At 44.9% G+C, this 19,065-nt stretch overlaps 1 protein-coding gene across 1 annotated transcript in view; it reads left to right on the forward strand.

The window, feature by feature from the left end:
* PDGFRA (platelet derived growth factor receptor alpha) overlaps positions 1 to 9,356 on the forward strand; it is a 35,194-nt gene extending 25,838 nt beyond the window's left edge. Inside the window, exons 17-23 of the mRNA XM_072861486.1 lie at positions 303 to 418; positions 1,017 to 1,139; positions 1,753 to 1,864; positions 3,651 to 3,750; positions 3,863 to 3,968; positions 4,680 to 4,915; positions 5,970 to 9,356. Of these exons, the coding sequence (XP_072717587.1) occupies positions 303 to 418; positions 1,017 to 1,139; positions 1,753 to 1,864; positions 3,651 to 3,750; positions 3,863 to 3,968; positions 4,680 to 4,915; positions 5,970 to 6,117 (941 nt within the window). The 3' untranslated portion in view covers positions 6,118 to 9,356. The remainder of the gene's footprint in view (positions 1 to 302; positions 419 to 1,016; positions 1,140 to 1,752; positions 1,865 to 3,650; positions 3,751 to 3,862; positions 3,969 to 4,679; positions 4,916 to 5,969) is intronic.
* The last annotated feature ends 9,709 nt before the right edge of the window (positions 9,357 to 19,065 follow it).

Raw genomic sequence — 19,065 nt, forward strand, 5'->3', positions numbered from 1 at the left:
ACTGAGTATTGTAAACAACCTTCAGTGGGCCTTTTTAACTTCACCTTTTCCTGCAGTTGTCTGGGGCAAAAAATACAGACAGGAGAAAAAACAAACCCTATATTTAATACTGGACGTTTTTAAGAATGCAGTATGTGTCAGTGACTGATGGAGACATGAAAAGTGGGTAGTTGTTATGAAAAGACTGGTTTGGTCATGGTACTCTGTTAAAGTCATCAGCTCAGAATCATGATAGGTAGGGGGAAATGGATGTTGCTTTCACACTCCACAGCACAAATACATTTTTCTCTCTTTTTCAATAGAATCAGAAGTCAAAAACCTTCTTTCAGATGACAGTTCGGAGGGCCTCAGCCTACTGGATTTGCTGAGCTTCACCTACCAGGTTGCACGGGGAATGGAATTCTTGGCTTCTAAAAATGTAAGTAAATAAAAGAGTAAGTAAAATATAAGAAAGTGTAGAAACATCTTAATCTCCAGCTATGGGTTTCAATTTAGATTCTGAAAACACGACGCAATATAATATTATTTTTGGTGTTGTAGACAGCTTGCTCACTTACCTGTCAACTGAGATCACCATGGCTGGAAAAATCAAAGCAGCAGTCCTCTTCATTGCAGCTCATTGCAATCCCATTGCAGCCTGCGACATTCATGGAGGCAGCATGCCAGAGATGGTGGTGGATCTAAGCAGGGTCCGGGTGGGGGGTCCATACAGCCACAGGCCAGCATGGTCAGACACATAGACGTATCATTAGTACATGATGGGTAGAAGGGGAAAGGGTGGCATCACTTGTGTCTTCTCCCCAGTGCAGTACATCTCTCTGCACGAGCCCTCGCTGGTTCTGAGGACTGGTGCCTCCCTGCCCCTGCTAGCGGGGCAATACAGGTGCCTGTTCAGTAGGACGTCTTGTTAAGGCTGTGCCCGGAAACTCAACAGATCCTTTTCAGGGATCTTTGCAAGGGAAATGGCCCTCGTGGAATTAGCACATCCTTGAACAACTTAATTTCTCTCCGTACAGTGTGTGCACCGTGACTTGGCAGCTCGTAATGTCCTCCTGGCTCAAGGAAAAATCGTGAAGATCTGTGACTTTGGGCTGGCTAGAGACATCATGCACGATTCCAACTATGTCTCCAAGGGCAGCGTATGTACTTCTTAATCTCCTGAGCTCTGCTTTAACTGAAATGAGAAGTGTCAGTTTTAAATGCTGTTTAATGTTCTTGCCATTCAGCGTTGGTTACACTAATTGACCATTGGGATGAACGCTCCTGAGAACAATTGTTCTTCAGTTCATTAATTCCTGTAACCTTCCTAATTCTGCTTTAAGGCTGAAGAGTACTTGGCCACACTGAGTATTTCACAGGCTTACATTTTAACTGGCAAGTTTTGTGACTGGATAAATTATTAAGGAACTGTCACTGTGATATGTAGAGTAGTGATACATCAGTCAATGACCTGTCAGACTTAGATCGGCAGTGCCAGCTTTTGTATCATATCTTCGATCAGCCTGGTCATTTGCTAGTAATAAAATGAATACAGTTATGGCTTAATTTGTTTTTGTGGGGAGCAAACAGTAGCATTCCTTATAATCCTGGTACCTCTGTGTTATATGGAATTAAAAATAAACACTAGCCAGGTTAACACAACTTTTCTTGTTAGAGAGAAGTTAATCCTGGCTATCAAACAACAGTTGTAACGGGAAGCATTTCTTTAATGACTAATCTGTGCGGTTTGGGGTTTCTTTCTTTTTGCTGCAGACTTTCCTCCCAGTAAAATGGATGGCACCTGAAAGCATTTTTGACAATCTGTACACAACATTAAGTGATGTCTGGTCTTATGGCATTCTGCTGTGGGAAATATTTTCTCTTGGTATGTACTATGAACACTTTCTTATGTGTAGTGATTAAGCTTTTTCAGTTCAAGCTGTTCTACATAAAGTATTTCAAATTCTACAGTAAAAATAGATGTGTAAAATCAGCTGTTAGTTATTCTTCTATATGGGGTTTTGGATGCCAATGTTAGGTGTGAAGTAAAATGTCCATATTCTCCCAAAGTTCTCTTTACATATTTTTTTCCCCAAGATACTTTTTTTTTGCTAGAAAACTGAAAGCACTGAGTGAAAAGCTTTCGGAAAAGCTTTTGTGGAAAAGTATTGGTGTGCTGGCCCAGGATGGATATTCTGGCTAATACGAGAGGAACATGTCTCCCCCTTGCAATGGGGTGCCTGGGGCCACAGCCCAGCCCAGCGGCTGGTTTGAAACAGTCTCTTCATACACATGTCAAAAGATCCCGTCTTAGTCCCATTACAGAATGAAAACAAATGTCAGTCTTCTGGGACGCTGATTTCTCATTTCCAGGTCAGCACTGTTCACACAGTTGGTTTATGGCAGCATAAAGTGGTTATGACAATGTATAGCAGTTACAGACAATGTACCGTTCCCAGCTGGGAGCAGCCTGGCTCTTTCCTCAGCCTGATTAATTAGCCTCCCGGGCGGGTGGCTGGCCTGCTTCAGTACATGTGCATTGCCCAGATTTACTCTCAGCAGAGTTAATCATGCCTGTATGGTATCTACTAGTGCCCCACGGCAACCCCAAGCCTAATGTTATTTTCTAGAACAAGTTGTCATATAGCTACTTCTCAGAAAACAGTAGTTGTGCCACTATCTACAGCATTGATTATTGTAATCTCTGGGCATAATAGGATCCTGTAAATATCCATTCGTCAGCATCCCTGGGAGGCATGGGAGTGCCATGGGATAGTTTGGGAACTGAGGCACAGCTAAGCCTGTGCTTCACTGCCCTACCTGTAAGGAAGGTTCAGAAGCCCAGTTTTAGGTGAAAATCCTTCTTTTGAAAGGGCTGATGTTTCTGGTGTAAATATTATAGTATGCTTCCTCCGCCTGAGAAAGATTATGTTTCTTGGAAAGCAAAACATATCCTCAGCGGCGTTTATTAAGAAAGTCAGCTTTGACATCTTGCTGCAACACTGACTTCAGCTCAAAAGATCCTTTTACACATCAGCAATGTCTGTGTGCTGTGGGCCTAAATGATTGCTTAACTGTGTCAGCTCAGGGGCCAAGTCCAACCTTTTCGACAACCCATGCACCCGACATGTCAGCTGTTGTCTAAAGCTAGCTGCCCAGGTGGGAAGACTTGGGTATGGAGGGGACTGGCTCACACTAAGGCTTTGCTCTTACAGCCGGGATGAGGCAGGTAACTCAGGCCACGTCACCCTCAGCCGTTGTGCAGGTGCCAAAGGCAATAAAACCAGACAGAGCAAGTGACTTGCCTAAGGTCGCACAGGCAGTCAGTGGCAGAGCAGAGCCCTGACCTCAGAGCTGCCAAATGCAGGCTGATGACCTGATCCACGTATCATCCAACCTCTCTGCCCAGTCAATACATTCTATAAAGACTGTGAAGGGATTTTTTCTAAGTAGTACGTACTTCAATCTTTCCTAGCCAATGCTTCACATCAGAGCTTAATGTGGTCAGGACAATAGCTCTGATGTGAAACATTGGCTAGGAAAGATTAATTTTGATGGCATGTCAAATTATAGCATAAACACTTTTTGACATGAACAGCAAGAGAGTATTTGGGAACTCTGCATGGATAGTCAAGTATAGAGTAGTATTTTTGCTTCTCTTTTCTCCGCAGGTGGCACACCATATCCTGGCATGATGGTCGATTCTACTTTCTACAATAAGATCAAGAGTGGATACCGAATGGCCAAACCTGATCATGCTACCAATGAAGTGTATGTGTGCATTTGGCTTTTCCACACCTGGCCAGTCTCCAGACAATTTTGGCTTTAGTTTCTGTTTGGTTACTCATTTTCCTTTACCAACTGGTTTCCATCTTATCTGCAGGTATGAGATCATGGTGAAGTGCTGGAACAGTGAACCAGAGAAAAGACCTTCTTTTTACCATTTGAGTGAAATTGTGGAGAGCTTGTTGCCTGGAGAGTACAAAAAGGTTTGCTCTTTGGAATTTTCTCTGGGTTTTCTATATACTGTTATAGAGGGAATTATAAGTGTTGTTCCAGCCATCGGAGCCATGAGCACTGAACTGGCACATCCTAACCTACGTGAATGATGTGATTTGGACAGGGACATTGCATGTTCGGTTTCTGCATGCAAGCTTACTGAGAGAAGCAGTTCTGCAGTATTAGCTGGGAAGCAGAACTCTCCATTTCTAATGAAATCCTACTAACTCAATTTTTCTACTGGAGAATGGGTTTTATATCTTTGCACAGGATTTTCTAGGCAGTGAAGGAATTCTAGAAAAGGGACTACTTGGCCCATGTGTACAATCTCCCTACCTCCCTCTTTGGACTCTGACACCAGCAAGTTTTCTCCTCATATTTCTGATACCTCTGGACAAGCTCCGTCTGCCCCATTATTCAGTGTTTCAGTTTCCCACCTACCTTCACTGCCTTCCCCCTCTCCCTACCCCTCTTTCACGTCTATTTGTCTGCTCTGTGCTGCTGCACTCACTCCTACATCGTCTAAAACTTACATGTCACTTCTCTCTTCAAATCATTTGAAGATGCTGGGCTTCTCTATCCAGTCTTGCTGCCTCATAGGGCAGAGTATTTTCTGGGTTAATGAATCACAGCCACCCATCTGAAGAAAGGCAGCCATAGTGAATAGCATCTAATGAGGGGTTTGAAATGAATATTTTCAGAGCTACGAGAAGATTCACCTGGACTTCCTGAAAAGTGATCACCCAGCTGTCACACGCATGAGAGGGGACTGTGACAATGCTTACATTGGTGTCACCTACAAGAATGAAGACAAGTTAAAGGACAGGGAGAGCGGATTTGATGAGCAGAGGCTGAGTGCCGACAGCGGGTACATCATCCCCCTGCCTGACATTGACCCTGTTTCTGAAGATGAGCTTGGCAAAAGGAACAGGCACAGGTAGGTGTGGTTTACAGATCACGTAGCCCATAGTCACCATTTGGGGTCATGTTCGGCAATGTGCATTAACACTTTTTAGCATCCTGCTGTGCAAATGGTTTCCTTAGCTGTCTTGAAACTACTTATTGGGAAGGTCCCATGTAAATACGGTAGTATGACTGGCCACAGTGTTTTCAGTGGGAAAAAAATCTAATTTTGCCTCTTTTGTCACTGCCAGGGGAAGAGCACTGCTGGTAGGGTGCTCCTGTGTGTCACTGGGACTCGCTTGTTAGCTTAGACAAGTCCCAGCGGCTGTCTGGCAGCTCTGTGGGCACACTTGGCAACATGTCTTGCCCCCACAGCTCAATGCCTTGGAGCTGCATATGAGATCTCAAGGGATTGATTTGTTCTGTGTGAGACCAGCTCCAAAATTTGGGATAAGTTGTTTTTAATATCTTTCATAGCATTCTTTTCACTGGCAGCAGGGTATCCAGGACTTCTTACCACTCCCTTGTCAGCTTGCATGACTGATTCCACTACAGCACAACAGTATAACCCTTACTGTGAATGATGGGGGTTTAATTCAGCCCTTAATTCATAATATATAAAATTAGCAACCTAGAAACTTCTCTTTTTTTGATATTTTTGTGCTATATTCAAGAGGGGGATGAATGAAGTCTCTAAGAAGCAGTATCCACATTAAGATCTACTACTTCTCTCTGTTATTATTATCTTATTGTCTGTTATTGTTATCTCGTTTTCACCTGACCTCCCTAGATTTACCTCAGTGACCTATTGTCACAGCAGTGTCATAAAGCTATTTCTCTAATGAGTCTCTGGCAGAAAGTGCTTGGAGGAACATATGAACAACCTACTCCTTTGAATTCCAAGGTGGTTCATTACTCGAGATACAAGATGTGTCATGTCCGAAGAAATGGGCAGTCAGAGTCACCTAAGATTACGCTGTGGGTCAGAAAGCACGTGGGGAGGTGGTGTTCAGTTCTGCTAGAGACTGGAGTACTTACCCAGCCACATTCGCCGTGTATTTTATCTCTGAGATGTTTGTCTCTTCCAGTTCCCAGACGTCTGAAGAAAGTGCCATTGAAACTGGCTCCAGTAGCTCTACTTTTATCAAGAGAGAGGACGAGACCATTGAGGACATTGACATGATGGATGACATTGGGATTGACTCCTCAGACCTGGTGGAGGACAGCTTCCTGTAACCCCACGGACACCTTCCAGCTCTGCACATGGGGAAGCTTGCCGTGTTGTCTACAGACTTCTGCTCCACAGAGAAAACCACTTTATTGCAATGTCAAGGATGAGAAGAGGAGGTGGATTTGTACAGAGAAACTCCCAGCGATGGGCAGAGGAATCAGCCTGAGTATGAATGAAAGAGACATGTCGAAGATGGATTTTTTTAGTGTTGCTTCTTGCAGTACTTCAGTAGCATCTCAGTGTTGTTTGCCATTCAAACTGGTAGGAGGATGAAGGAAAAGGCCACAAACAGACCAGTTTTGTGTTTCAAGGGCATTCATATGACTTTGATGGATTGAATTTCCACTGCAGCAATACTTCACCATTGTAATTATGTAAATAACTGTCTACTCAAGGATCTTTTGAGGTGCACATTGAACATATGCCATGGATTTTAGAAGAGATCGTTCACGAATTTTGTGTACTCCCTCCCTCAATCTCAATGTCAGCTGCTGTTGAACTATCATGTGAACTGAAGAACATGCAAAAAACCACTTTTGGACCACAAAGGTCTAAAACCACAAGGGACTGACCGGTACTACAAAACATGTTACTTTTTACCATTAATGCAAGTAAAGGGGAATAATAATAATAATAATAATAATAATAATAATAAAAACCCAGTCTATAATAGGTGTTAGAAACCTAGTAAGTCTTTATTAACTATAGAAGATAGCTGTTTTCAAGATACTACTACTACTGTTTTCAGTAACACTAAATGTATATTTTATAATTCATCGTCCTTCAGTAAAAGCACAGTCTCAAGAAACTTTTTTAAGTACAAGGAAAAAATTTATGACCTGAAAATTTTAATGAAACAATTATTTTATTTGGCTGTACACAGTATGGTAACTGCTCTGGTTAGCTAAAACTACTTTAACATGGAGAAAAATTCAAGATTTAGTTTTCTATCATGAGCTGAGTAGTTTTTCTAATCAGATATACTAGAAGCAATTTTTTGTCCTCTGATTAAGTGAGGTTCTAAAAATTTAATTAAAAAAAATTAATTTATGCCAGATTTCCAAGATGCTCGAGAATGGAAGATTATGATAAACCACCAGCAACATCCTATTATTAGTGTTTCATGGGTACTCAAAAGAAATCTTATCCTGCGGTTAGCTGTGAAGAATCAATCTGATATTTGAACTGCTCAATGAACAAAGACATCCCTCCCAGCCTGGAACTCCAGATTAAATAAGCAGAAATAATTCTGCAGCAAATATTCTTGTCTTAGTTTTCAGGTTTAAACAGGAACAGAAAATCTGACTATTATCTTTGCAGACTGTAACGACAAATGGTAATTGCTTCCAAGAGTGTTTTTCAGAAGAAGGTGCATGAAAATGAACCTGCTCTCAACCTGCAATAGTTGTTTTTTGACACCACTTATATGAACAAAGTATTACGATTACTGCTATCACTGTACAATGTGTTATTGAGATATGATGCTTTGGAAGACTTACATGTGAAAAAAGGTACATCACTGCGAAAGGCCTCATCCTTTCTGGTGCTCAACTTTCAAACTTAACCTTAATTCAGTACGATGAGTGCCTCGCAGGACGTGCTCGGCCTCTGGCGTGACACAACCAATGCAAACGCAGTGCCAACTCACCCCTGTGTTGCAGTATTTTTCCTAGGAATTGTGAAAGACGGACCAGCAGTGACCGGCAGAACGTGCTGCCATGTTAAATGACAGTTTCACTTGAAATGGCCCTAAAAAAAGCTACGCAAGTCCCCTTGACTTCACTTGTTGTGGACAGTTGTGGATAAACGAAAGCAATGTACTATTGTCAGTTTTACAGGCAAATAATTCTGGGTCTGGGTTTCAAAATGTCGCCTGGCTGAGGCCATGTACAAGCCTACTGCAGATGTGAAAACAAGACCTGAAGCGAGGCACCCACAGTTTCAACCCTGATGGAGGCTGACAATCAGAAGGAACCGTGAGTGACGGCGCATCCTCCATTTCTTGCAGTCAACAGATCAAGACTGAGTGTCTTCCTGGGAGCCGTGCTTCAGCCAAACACATGTCACTGAGCTCTGTACGGGGACAACTGTGAAACATAAAGACTCTGGATATAGCCAGGACAGATGAGACGATGTACAGTCTCCCTCCAGCTATGAACTATGAATTGAGGAAACACAAATTGTCTATTGGATATCCCAGATATCTGAATGGCCACTTGAGACCACACATGCCTTAATTTGCATGCATAGCCATTACGACTATGCATTCAAATCAGGCAAGCAATTCCACCTGCATTTTTGCACATGGCCTAGTGTTCTTCAGGGTTTGAAAATCAGCCCCAGCACATTTTATTATACCAGTTACTGGAATCTGAGGACATTTTCATGCGGTCTCCCCTTCCCCTCACCGGTTTCATCCTGTATCTCACAGCGCATCTCGGGGCTAGACCCAAATAATGGATGTGAACCAGAGCTGGCTCACTTTCCGATGCATGGTAATTTGATTCTCCATCCTGTCGTGAGTATCGTGTAGATGAACTGCATCCGTGGCAGGGATCTAGCCAAACCCAGCTCACTGCAGGCTTGGAATCAGATAAGCTGGCCTGGAAACTGGAACAAGAAGCAGAGGAAGAGGGGGGATTTACTAGAGAGGGAGAAGTGTGAGAGGATGATTAATTTAGTTTTACAATATTATCAGTATTACAGACTTTTTCTTTTATGGCTTAATTTTTGAGAAGCCACTGGAAGAGATATTCCCAAACCTTTCGCTAAAGTAATTGTATAACGACAATCAGCGTTAGCCTACGAAACACAGCTTTTGATTTGGAATGGCCAACCAATTCCTTACAGCGTGGTCTGCAACTTGTACAAAATGGTCCTATTACATGATGAAGGACGTGAGATATGGTGATGTTATACATCAATATGTATATAAGTATTTTTATATAGACTTCTAGAATACTGCCAAAACATTTATGACAGCTATATCACTGCCTTTGTTTATATTTTTTTTACTGTGATATATTCCACAGGCACGTTAACTGTTGCACTTTGAATGTCCAAAAGTTATATTTTAGAATAATAAAAAAGGAAGTGTTTCCAAAATGGTGGCTGTTGTGAAATGTTTGAAGAAGGGCAAACTGGCCTGAGTGATGGTAGGCACAAAATGTATTTCAAAAATGCCCCTGTTGATATTTTGTCTTTGAAAAAATCCTGTAAATTAAGATCTCTATATTTCAATAAATGATATATAATTTAAGGATATGTGAGGGGTCTATACTCACTTATTGAAAGATGGTTATAAAGAATCAGTCTTGCTTGGGGTTTTTTCCTCCCAAAAGGTTTTTGGTTAATTGAGTGCTCTGCAAAGCCATTGAGCAGCAGTGACAAGCAGGTCTCTCAGACCTTCCAGTGGGCATAGTGGGGAAGGGCCTGCGGCAAATGACCTGGATAGCGAGTGGCATCTGTGGGGAGCCATGCTGTCCCCCAAAACATGGCAGGTGCGGTGCTCCAGTGACTGCTGCCCGGAGCAGAGCATGTACTCTGAGATGGGCACTGGGCTCCCCACATGAAATGAAACCCTCCTTGACCTTGGCACCATGTGTGCTGGGGGGTTCGATGCCTGCTGGTTTGCACACACCGAGGAAAGCGGGGACACGGGATGCAAACGGACATGCTGCGCTGTGTGTCTGCGATGTACGCGCTCTGCCGCTTCTAGCACCGGTGTACAATAGAGGGTTTTATGCAAAGGTTACTTTTAACAAGGGACTAAAAGTGACTTGTGTCAGTCTTTAGCCTAAAGTTTTTGATCATTACAGAGGATTAGACAGCCCCACCTTGAGATGGCCATGGCTTCTCTGCCTCTGGCTGCAGGGGTTTTTTAAACCTATGCTGAGCTCACCTTCTTTATGAATCGAACCAGATTTTGGCCTACGATTCTGTGCTCCCGCAGTAATTAATTTTACACAGTGGATGTAACTGAACATGAATTTGAGAAGAACTGCAAGATTTCAACCTGAAAACAGAGTTAAACTTGTCAGCTGCACTTCCTGCACTGGAGCTTGTCCTGGTTTGCCAGCAGGAGCCAGGCAAGGCTGGCCTTGGGAAAGCCCTGTGAACAGGCAGGTTAGCAACCTCCTGTCCTTGGAGTGGTCCCTGTTGTTAAAACATGCCTGGAGATGAACTCTCCATCTAACATCTCCCTCTCCTTTACTACTTCCTCGCAAAGCAAACCCCCTCCTCGCTTCAAACAGGGTGCAGCAGCCTGGGCCCTTGCCTTAGATAAGAGTTAGAGCAGGTTCCCTCTCCTTTTCGTCCTTGCCGAAGAGGAGTCTTTATCCTACAATACTGCAGGAACACGCAACACTTCCTGCCGCCCCAGGGGTTCGGGAAAAAGTCGTGGCAGCGCTTGTGTCCTTATGTCTGTCCTGCTTGGCCGTGCACCTGCTCTTCTGGAAGTTCAGCAGCTGTGTAAGACGTGAGGACCAGTGAACTCGTTATTCCTGCTGTGCACAGTAAAGGGTGGTGGTGCCAAAATCCCCCTCTATGCAAGAGCCTGCAGCTGGGTACAGAGCTCAGGTTCAGTTCTCCACCTCTTCTTCCCCTTTGCAGAGCGGGAATGCAATCTCCCATGTGTAGGGTACGGCTAGGTGTGCCTGTGAGTGTGTGTGTCCACGCTAGGGAGCATGGACGGTGAGTGTCTCACCCTCTTGCTGAAGTAGATCCATTTTGGGCAAAAGCCTAACCCCTCACTCCACTGATAACCACAGCCCGGGTGTCTGGCAGGAGCCCTGCTCATCGTCTTGCTCCCTGTCTCAAGGCCTCTGCAAGTATTTGGCTGGAAACGTACCGAGGGAGCGCAGTAGCACGCGGCAGAGGCAGTCTGCCCAGGAGAGAGGCGCTGGGGGTAGAGTGGCACCGTGCCCGCAGCAGCACAGAGGGGTGGGCTCCTGGCTAGGACGGGAAGGGAAAGGTAGGGAATGGCTTTCCACGTGGGCCCTATGCAGGAGACTTCAGTTTATGCAGGTAAACAGACCTTTGGCTAAGCTTTTGGATTGCTATGAACGGTGCAAAAGGGGAGCAGCAGGTTTATCAGACAGAAACAAGTCATCCAGCCACCCCGAGATGTTCCTGGTGGCTCTGGGAAACTGAGGCACAATGCCCTTGCAACTGTCCCAGCAAGACAGCTGTGTCCCATCACCTTATCCCCATCATTAGAGGTTGTGTGGTATGGGAGCTGTGAGCTGTGTGCTGGCATAATCTCCGGGAAAGATCAGAGGAAAGCAAAGGAAAGCCTTGCGTATGCTCAAAAACAAAGAAGAGAGAAAGTCACCTCATGGACCTGGGCTGGCCCACAAAGCTGGCAGCTGAAGCACAGTCCATAGACCATGGGAGTCCTACCACAGATGCCTACAGCAAGGCGAAGGGTTGGGCTCAGCACTCGTGGGCTTGTCCACCCGGCCCCATCTCTGTCCTGCACCCCTCAGCACAGCCAGCTTGGCTGAGACCAAAACACAGCGGGTGGCGGAGGAGGCACCAGCCCCTTCCTCTGCCAGCATTGATGTTCAATGACTTTCAAAGGGAAAAGTCATCTAACTTCCAATCCCAGTTCATCCCCATCCATATAACTGGAGGTAAGGATATGGGACACTTTTAAAAATTCCAATGTTTCCTTACATTTGTTAATACCTTTACTGAAATAAAGAGCCAAACTTTTCTTTTCCGAGTTGGCCACAAGATGGAAGCATCAGACAAAAATCTGTTAAATAGTTGTTCTTCTCCTCATCCCTTTTCTGTTTTTGTTTCCGCAGCAGCACAGATGTGCTGCCACTCCAGAGGCAGAGCAGCTGGAGCCTTTACAGCATATAGGAGGTAAAGGAATACATACGGTGTCCATCAGCTCCAAATGTTTTGTTTGGAAGAACTTTGAACCTGTTATGATAAACCATAGTTTTCCATAGGATGAGACCTGCGGTAGACACTCCTTTTTAAGAATGAAATATGTAGTCAAGTCTACTCTTACCAAAGGGAGAAGTGAAACAGCATCATGGAAGTCAGGGAAGTTGCCTGGGATTTTTCTGGGTCACAGTTACCCATTTTGTGTTACAGCATACAGCCCAGATTCTGCAAAGCTGGAAACTTCACTGGCAACTGCCATGCTATCCCTGATGGCGCTGAAGGACACTCTGCCTTTTGCCTCAAAAAACTTACCTCTAGTGGAGAGAGGGAGGGATTTAGAATAAAATAAGATTTTAAATATGGTGTGGAGAGAGACCTTAGATATCCCAAATTCAGCTGAGACTGCATCCATCTCCTCTGCATTCATTAGTTGCTTTAGTGTTGTGCTGATGTTAGATGAGGAGCTGAAGCACTCCTCACCTGAGGGCCAGATTCATGTGCCTTCGTGGTATTCGAAAAAATAAAGAGTTGGGACCAGTCTAATGTATGTAGTCAGACCCCCGAACTCTAATCCCCAGAAGGCATGCAGGTTCAAGGTTATAAACTGTTCCAAATCCTGCAGCAATCTGACGTGTCAGACGTTGCCATATCCACCCTGCCATTAGCACTGCTGCGCTCCACCAGCAGGAGCGTCACCTCCTTTATCACTTCTCCATAAAAGTGATGCAAGGTGTGTAAGAAGGGGGATGTGATTTATTAGACCAGCTGATACAGCTGAAAAAAATGAGAACTCACGTCAGGACTTGGGGTAGGGCTTGGGTATCTAAAAACCGGGCTGTGTTTTCCAGCTCTACTAATTGGCCTCATAAAAGACGTCTTCTGCATATTACTTCTGGGCAGCTGAGACAACAGCCATTGTGTTGCCAGCAGTAGCATGTGCCAGCTGATGCCTGAGTCTTAGAAATGCCTATTTAAAGGCAGGTCTAAGCTTTGAAATTGGAGCCACCTTGTCGAAGGTAAGCCAAGGATGTATGCGCTACCAGCAACAGCTCTACAAAAAAAAGTGGCTCCCACCCGCAAGCGTATTTGGGTGTATTTGTATTTATACCAAGTGCGTTTGTGAGCTTGTTGATTGATTGCTTTCAAAGGTAGAGTTTTGTTTTGCTCACAATCTATTTGACACGCAAAAGGATGGGTGCTTTGGTAGATAAAAATGCTGCTATATTGATGTGGGAACAATGTCAATGCTTTAAAGCCTATCTTCAATTATAAAAAAAAGTCTACTGTCGTCATTTAACCTGGCATGCTGTATGACACAGACCAGAGGGTTTTCCCGAATTAATTCCCATTTGAACCAGAGCCTGTCATCTAGAAAAAAAGCAGTCTTTTCTCATCTCTGTGAATCCTTGTGTAAATATCAGGTTTTTGCAGCTGCTTACATGTGAGACAAGTGTTATTAGTTCAACACTCTGGGCATGCACCAAACCAAGACTTATATTTCCACACTGTTTACTCAGGGGAGTTCAGAAACCCGTTAGCCATCATTTCTAGTCTGATCAGGCTGGATGAGCAGGAGAGTGGGATTTCATCAACATATTTCAATCACTTTCAGTGTAGTTTCCGGTGGCTGCCTTTGGCAGTTTTGGTTATGTGTGTACAATACTCTGATGCTCTGTGGATGAAATGGGAGTTCCTCTGGCTGGAAGTTAGTGGAATTGGCCTGGCCTGAAGGAGGAAAGGTGCCTGTAGCCAAAAAAAATGGTATAACGTTTCTACACAGTAAGAAAATGTGGGTGAATTTATTTAAATGTGAGTGTTTTCCCTCTCTGTCCCAAGACCTTCTCATGCTTTTCCGAGCTGTGCCTCTCTGTTGGATGGCCCAAGGAGATTGCTCTGAGCAGAGAGGAGGGGTTCCACTGCCGACCCCCCAGGGCTTTGGTCAGAGCCGCCTGCGCTTGGCTTTTATGTATGCAAAACCAGGAATGGACAGAGGCCCCTCTATACCAATCCCAGCTACGATGTAATGTAGCAACACAGGTTTGCGCCACTGCCTTTGGCTGCAAGCGCAGGGGACTGTCCGTGCTCTGTTACAGCTGTGGGCTGGTTGGGAGATGCTCTCCGTGTCGGCAAGGCTGCTGGTTAAAGCCTTGGCATGGCTGCTGGTTAAAGCCTTGGCATGACTGCTGGGATGATGCTGGGGCATGGTATATTCTGCTTTTTTCTGCTGTCTTGCTAAGGCTGCACGATTTGTTCAAAGGTGCATTTGACTTGGCTTTTTTTCCTCCCACCCACCTTTTCCGGCTTCCCCCCTGAGAGAAGCAGGCTGGGAGCTCTGCCGTATCCCTGCCCTGCTTCAGACTTGGATGACACCAGCCACTGCCAAAGGCCAGAGTTGAAGGGGTCCAGCGCTGCTCCAAGCCGGTCCCAAGAGTCTGCATAGCTAACGCGTTTCCACAGCTCCTCCCTGGATCCTCGGCTGTTCCCCTGGCAGTGAGAAACCCTCAGAATTAAATACCGTGAAAAAGCGTTGTTGAAAATGTTCAAGAGAAACTGCATTTTGAGAGAAAATGCGTTTGAAAATGTCAGCATTCTGTAAAAGAAGAAGAAAAAAAAATGGTGCGAATATATGTTGCTTTACTGTCAAAAACTGAGCAGACCAAACCTGTCCTGAGCTGCCAAAAATTAAAAACTTTATTTTTTGGCTCGAATATTTTGGTATTCAAATTTTCTCCTGAAAATGCCATGTTCGCTATGGAGAATGTATAAAGCAAGCTTTTGGGTTTTTTTCCCTGTTGAAATCCACTTTTACCTCCTCCCTCCTGAAAAGGACCCCCCTTCCCATCCCGTGTGTTATGACATCTTGTGCTGAGACCGAGACTGTGCTGCTACAAGGACCTTTCATAGCAACAGCTGTTAGAAGTTGCCTTGCAACTCCAGGGAAGTATTTATCAGGATCTCTTATCCTGGAAGCTTCCAAAAGAAAATGCCGGCAGAGGATCGGGGCACGAGAGCTGCCCCCACCGGGGTGCCGCTCAGGCTGCGGGCAGGGGACCAGCAGCGCCTGCCTAGGCATGAAAGATGCATTTTGTTCCTCTGCTCTGCCCTGCTATGGGAGCCGGTGAGAGCCTCCTTTCCCGCGAGCATCGCTGACGCAAGGGCTCACACGCGTGAGCGAGAACACAGTGGTGCTTGTGTGCGGGCACATGCCTGCCCACCTGCCTGCCCACGGAGCACTCACCTTTATGTCCCAGGAGCAACGCAGAAGAGGGGTCCGAACCCCACCATGACCTTGGCAACTCCACGCTGGTCAGAGATGCTGCCAGCGCTGCCTGGGTTTTGCCAGCTGGCGGGGCAGGGCTTGTGTATTGGGTCTGGCTGAGATAGAGTTAATTTTCCCCATAGCAGCCCTCATAATGCTGTGCTTTGTATTGCTAGCTAGAAAGGTGTTGATAACACACCAGTGTTTTGGCTACTGCTGAGCAGTGCTGGCACAGCATCAAGGCTGTCTCTCCAGCATTCCCCTCACCAGTAGGCTGGGGATGGGCAAGATCTTGGGAGGGGACATAGCAAGGACAGCTGACCCAAACTGACCAAAGGGATATTGCATACTATATGACGTCTGCTCAGCAATAAAAGCTAAGAGAGAGGAGGAGGAGGGGGAGCATTCATTATTACGACATTTTTCTTCCGGAGCAACCGCTACGCATACTGAAGCCCTGCTTCCCGGGAAGTGGCTGGACATCGCCTGCTGATGGGAAGTAGAGAATAAATCTTTTGTTTTCCTTTGCTTTTGCACATGGCCTTTGCTTTTGCTTTATTAAACTGCCTTTATCTTGACCCACGAGTTTTTTTCCATCTCATTTTCTCCCCCCCGCTGTCCCGCTGAGGAGGGGAGTGATAGAGCAGCATCGTGGGCACCTGGCATCCAGCCAAGGTCAAGCCACCACAGCTCGTAAAAGGCATCAGCTGTGTCTGTCAACCTGCTGCACGTTAATCTTGAGACCATCTCAGCTAGGGGAGCTCTGCTGCTCCAACGCTAAATTTTGTCACAATGCTGGTCAGGTCGTCTTCTTCTCCTGCACCGAAGAGTGAGCAGGGGGCTTGTGAGAGTGCTAAGTCAGCAGAAAGGAAGAGTTTTCTTGCATATCTACAGAACAGTGGTGATGTAGCTCATGGCAAACCTCCCTGTCTTCTCCCTCCAACACTATGCGTCTCGCCCCAGCAGCTTGTCCGCCACGAAGTCCCCAGGCTCCTGCTGAGGTCCCCCAGCCACACGTGTACTGCTGGCCCTACTGCTGAGACCTGTCTGACTTGTGCCGTGGGGGAACAGTAACTCTGGCTCAGGAGACCCTTCCAACAACAGCAGGTGGCACTGGATCGGCTGCCGGTGAGGGATGTAGAAGGACCCCTGTACGGTTGTATGTGGTGGGAGAGGGAATGGGACCATGTAAGCACTAGGACAGGGTAAATGTCATCATATAACACACCCTACAGTCCTAGCAAGGATCAAACTTGTCGCCATTGTCCAGGACAAAGCACCTCTGTTCTCATTCACACAGGAGCACTGAGCAAGGATCTGGCCAAGACCAGTAAGTCCAAAAGTGTGAGACTCCTGGACCACCTAGAGGGACAATTAAGGATTTGGCCTTGAGGAAATCACCAGGAAAACTTCAGAAAACCATAAAAGCAGCCACTTTGTTGCAGCCCTGCACTGAAGGAGGCTCTTTTAGGGCTCAGAGGATTTTGTGGTTCTGTCTTGAAGTTTCCTACTTCTAGGTGTGCTTACCATCACTCAAGACACCCTCGCTGAGTTTTGTGCATTGACACCTCTCTTCTAGGGAGTGGTCTGAGAGCTTTTATGGCACTGCCTAGAAACCGGAGGGATGGGTAACCTAAAAATATCAGAGTAGTCCACTGGCTCATTTTAGTTAAGTCAAACAGCTGCCAGAAGGTAATAGCAATGGTAGTTCCATTACTATCATTACTGCTGTCAGCAACCTGGGCTGGATTTGAACAGCTGACAACTGATCCTCCTGTCAACGCCCCAAACCACCCATTCTTCTTTTTAGCTAGAGTTTTATGTCAAGTAACCATGCAGCAGCTAAAATACTGACAAATTATGATTTTACAATATTATATTGTTGAATCTGATGTGATGTCATGAGATTGGAACGTTTATATTTATATATACATAACTGTACCTTCTTCTCTCTTTGAATGGTCAAGCACTCCAAATATTGGTCACCTGGTGCATTGAAATATATCCTCTGCATCTTTCATGAAATGAAAATAAACATTTTGCTTATTTTTTTTATTTCATTAAAATACCTACCAGGAAGTTTTGGGAAATTTTTGGAAGTTTTAAATTTTTTTTATGAATCTGGAAAAAACAAGATGAGAAGAGGTTTAATTTAGTCAAAAGCCCCCCATTTATATAAAACATTTTAACATCAGCAATGGAAAATTAATTATTATCTATCTTACATGATCCACAGCCTAGGCTGAGATCAAATCTTTTTGCTAGAGCAGGCACATCTTGAAGACATACCATTTTTGCTAACCATCTGAATTCTTCTGGCTTCAGTAGTTCTGCAATTGGAAGTGCTCAAAGGCTGGACACAAATACTAATAATTCAAAGCAAAAGAGAATATGAGTTTATTGCAGAAGTTATACATATTTCAAATTTTTCATTATGTTAACGTGACTACATCAAAAGGGTTTGTTGAAATTTTGTCTAAAATCTAGACAAGCAGTTTCAGCATATCAGCCTTTGCGTGCGACCTTAGTTGTCAGTAATTCTCTAGAATAAATTCGGATAAATACTTAGATGTACAGCTATACATCTGTTCGAAACGGCCATAGTTTCTCTCTGCAGAGAAAACTTCACATGAAAATGAAATTATTGTTTTGGATGGAGTAACGAAAGCAAAGGAAGCTAGGTAATAAGAAGGTCCTAGGGGAGCAGGAGGAGCAGGGACTACCTGTGCAGCGGCTGGGCTTGTCTGTGCCCTGCTGCCAATGTGTCCTGTCCCAATATAAGCCCCCCAGCTTAAGCTTCAGCAAGCTCAGCTCTTTTTGCAAAGAAATTGGCAGAAAGGTCCCTTAACATGCAACAGCCAGAAAGTGGCAACTGATAAATACTTGCCTTTCCTGCTTCCCTCCCTGTTAATTCTGCAAACATATCATTATGGATGTCACAAACTAGCAATACCATTCTCCTTTCTTGTCCTTCCCCTCCCTTAAGGCCACAATGGCCCATGATATATCAGTGGTCAGTACTTCGGAAAATCAGTTTGACTCCTTCTTCCCTCCCTGCAGGTGCTGTGACTCATTCGCCTGAACACTGCCGTGGAGGACACGGATACTTTGCTCGGTGCTCACTGCGGTACTTTGCTCCATGCTCACTGCAATACTTTGAATCACAGCTCGGTCTTGGGTTTAAAACCTACACATTTCAAGGGGACATACATATGAGTGACTGTCCAGGAACACAGCTAGATTGTCTCTTTAAAAAAATAAGTATTTTGATGCAAGAGCTGCCCACTGGAGAAGAGAAAGAAAAAGCAGAGAAACAGGATTATCAAAACAATAAATGGATAATATGCACCAGCCCCCAATACCGTCTCCAGATCCTGAATTCATGACTCTTCAATCCTTTGTAAATGAAGGCCCATTCCCGTCTCTGCTTCCAGTATATTATCAAAGAGTTATCCTGGCTGATCTTATTAGCCCCGATAACTGTCTGGGAGGCAAAATTATGATGGTGCTCAGGAAAAAACCTGAAGTATTGCTATACCCAATAACAAAAAAATCATAGGCTGATCCTCCAAGGCATGATTTAAAACGAAGGCAAAACACGCTGGGTTCTTTCAGTTCCACTTGGTGGATTTTCAAGTTGTCCCTGCTTCATGTGATGATGTTTATCTGCAATGGCGAGAGCTAGCAATGCATTGTGTACAAATGAAAGTGAAGAAGCTGTGATTCCAGCAGCTGGGACTTCACCATCCGTCTCAAAGACATGGCAGAGCAATGTGATACAGCACATAGCCAGTCC

The sequence above is a fragment of the Ciconia boyciana genome, chromosome 5, assembly GCF_034638445.1.
Source record: "Ciconia boyciana chromosome 5, ASM3463844v1, whole genome shotgun sequence".
Classification (NCBI taxonomy): domain Eukaryota; kingdom Metazoa; phylum Chordata; class Aves; order Ciconiiformes; family Ciconiidae; genus Ciconia; species Ciconia boyciana.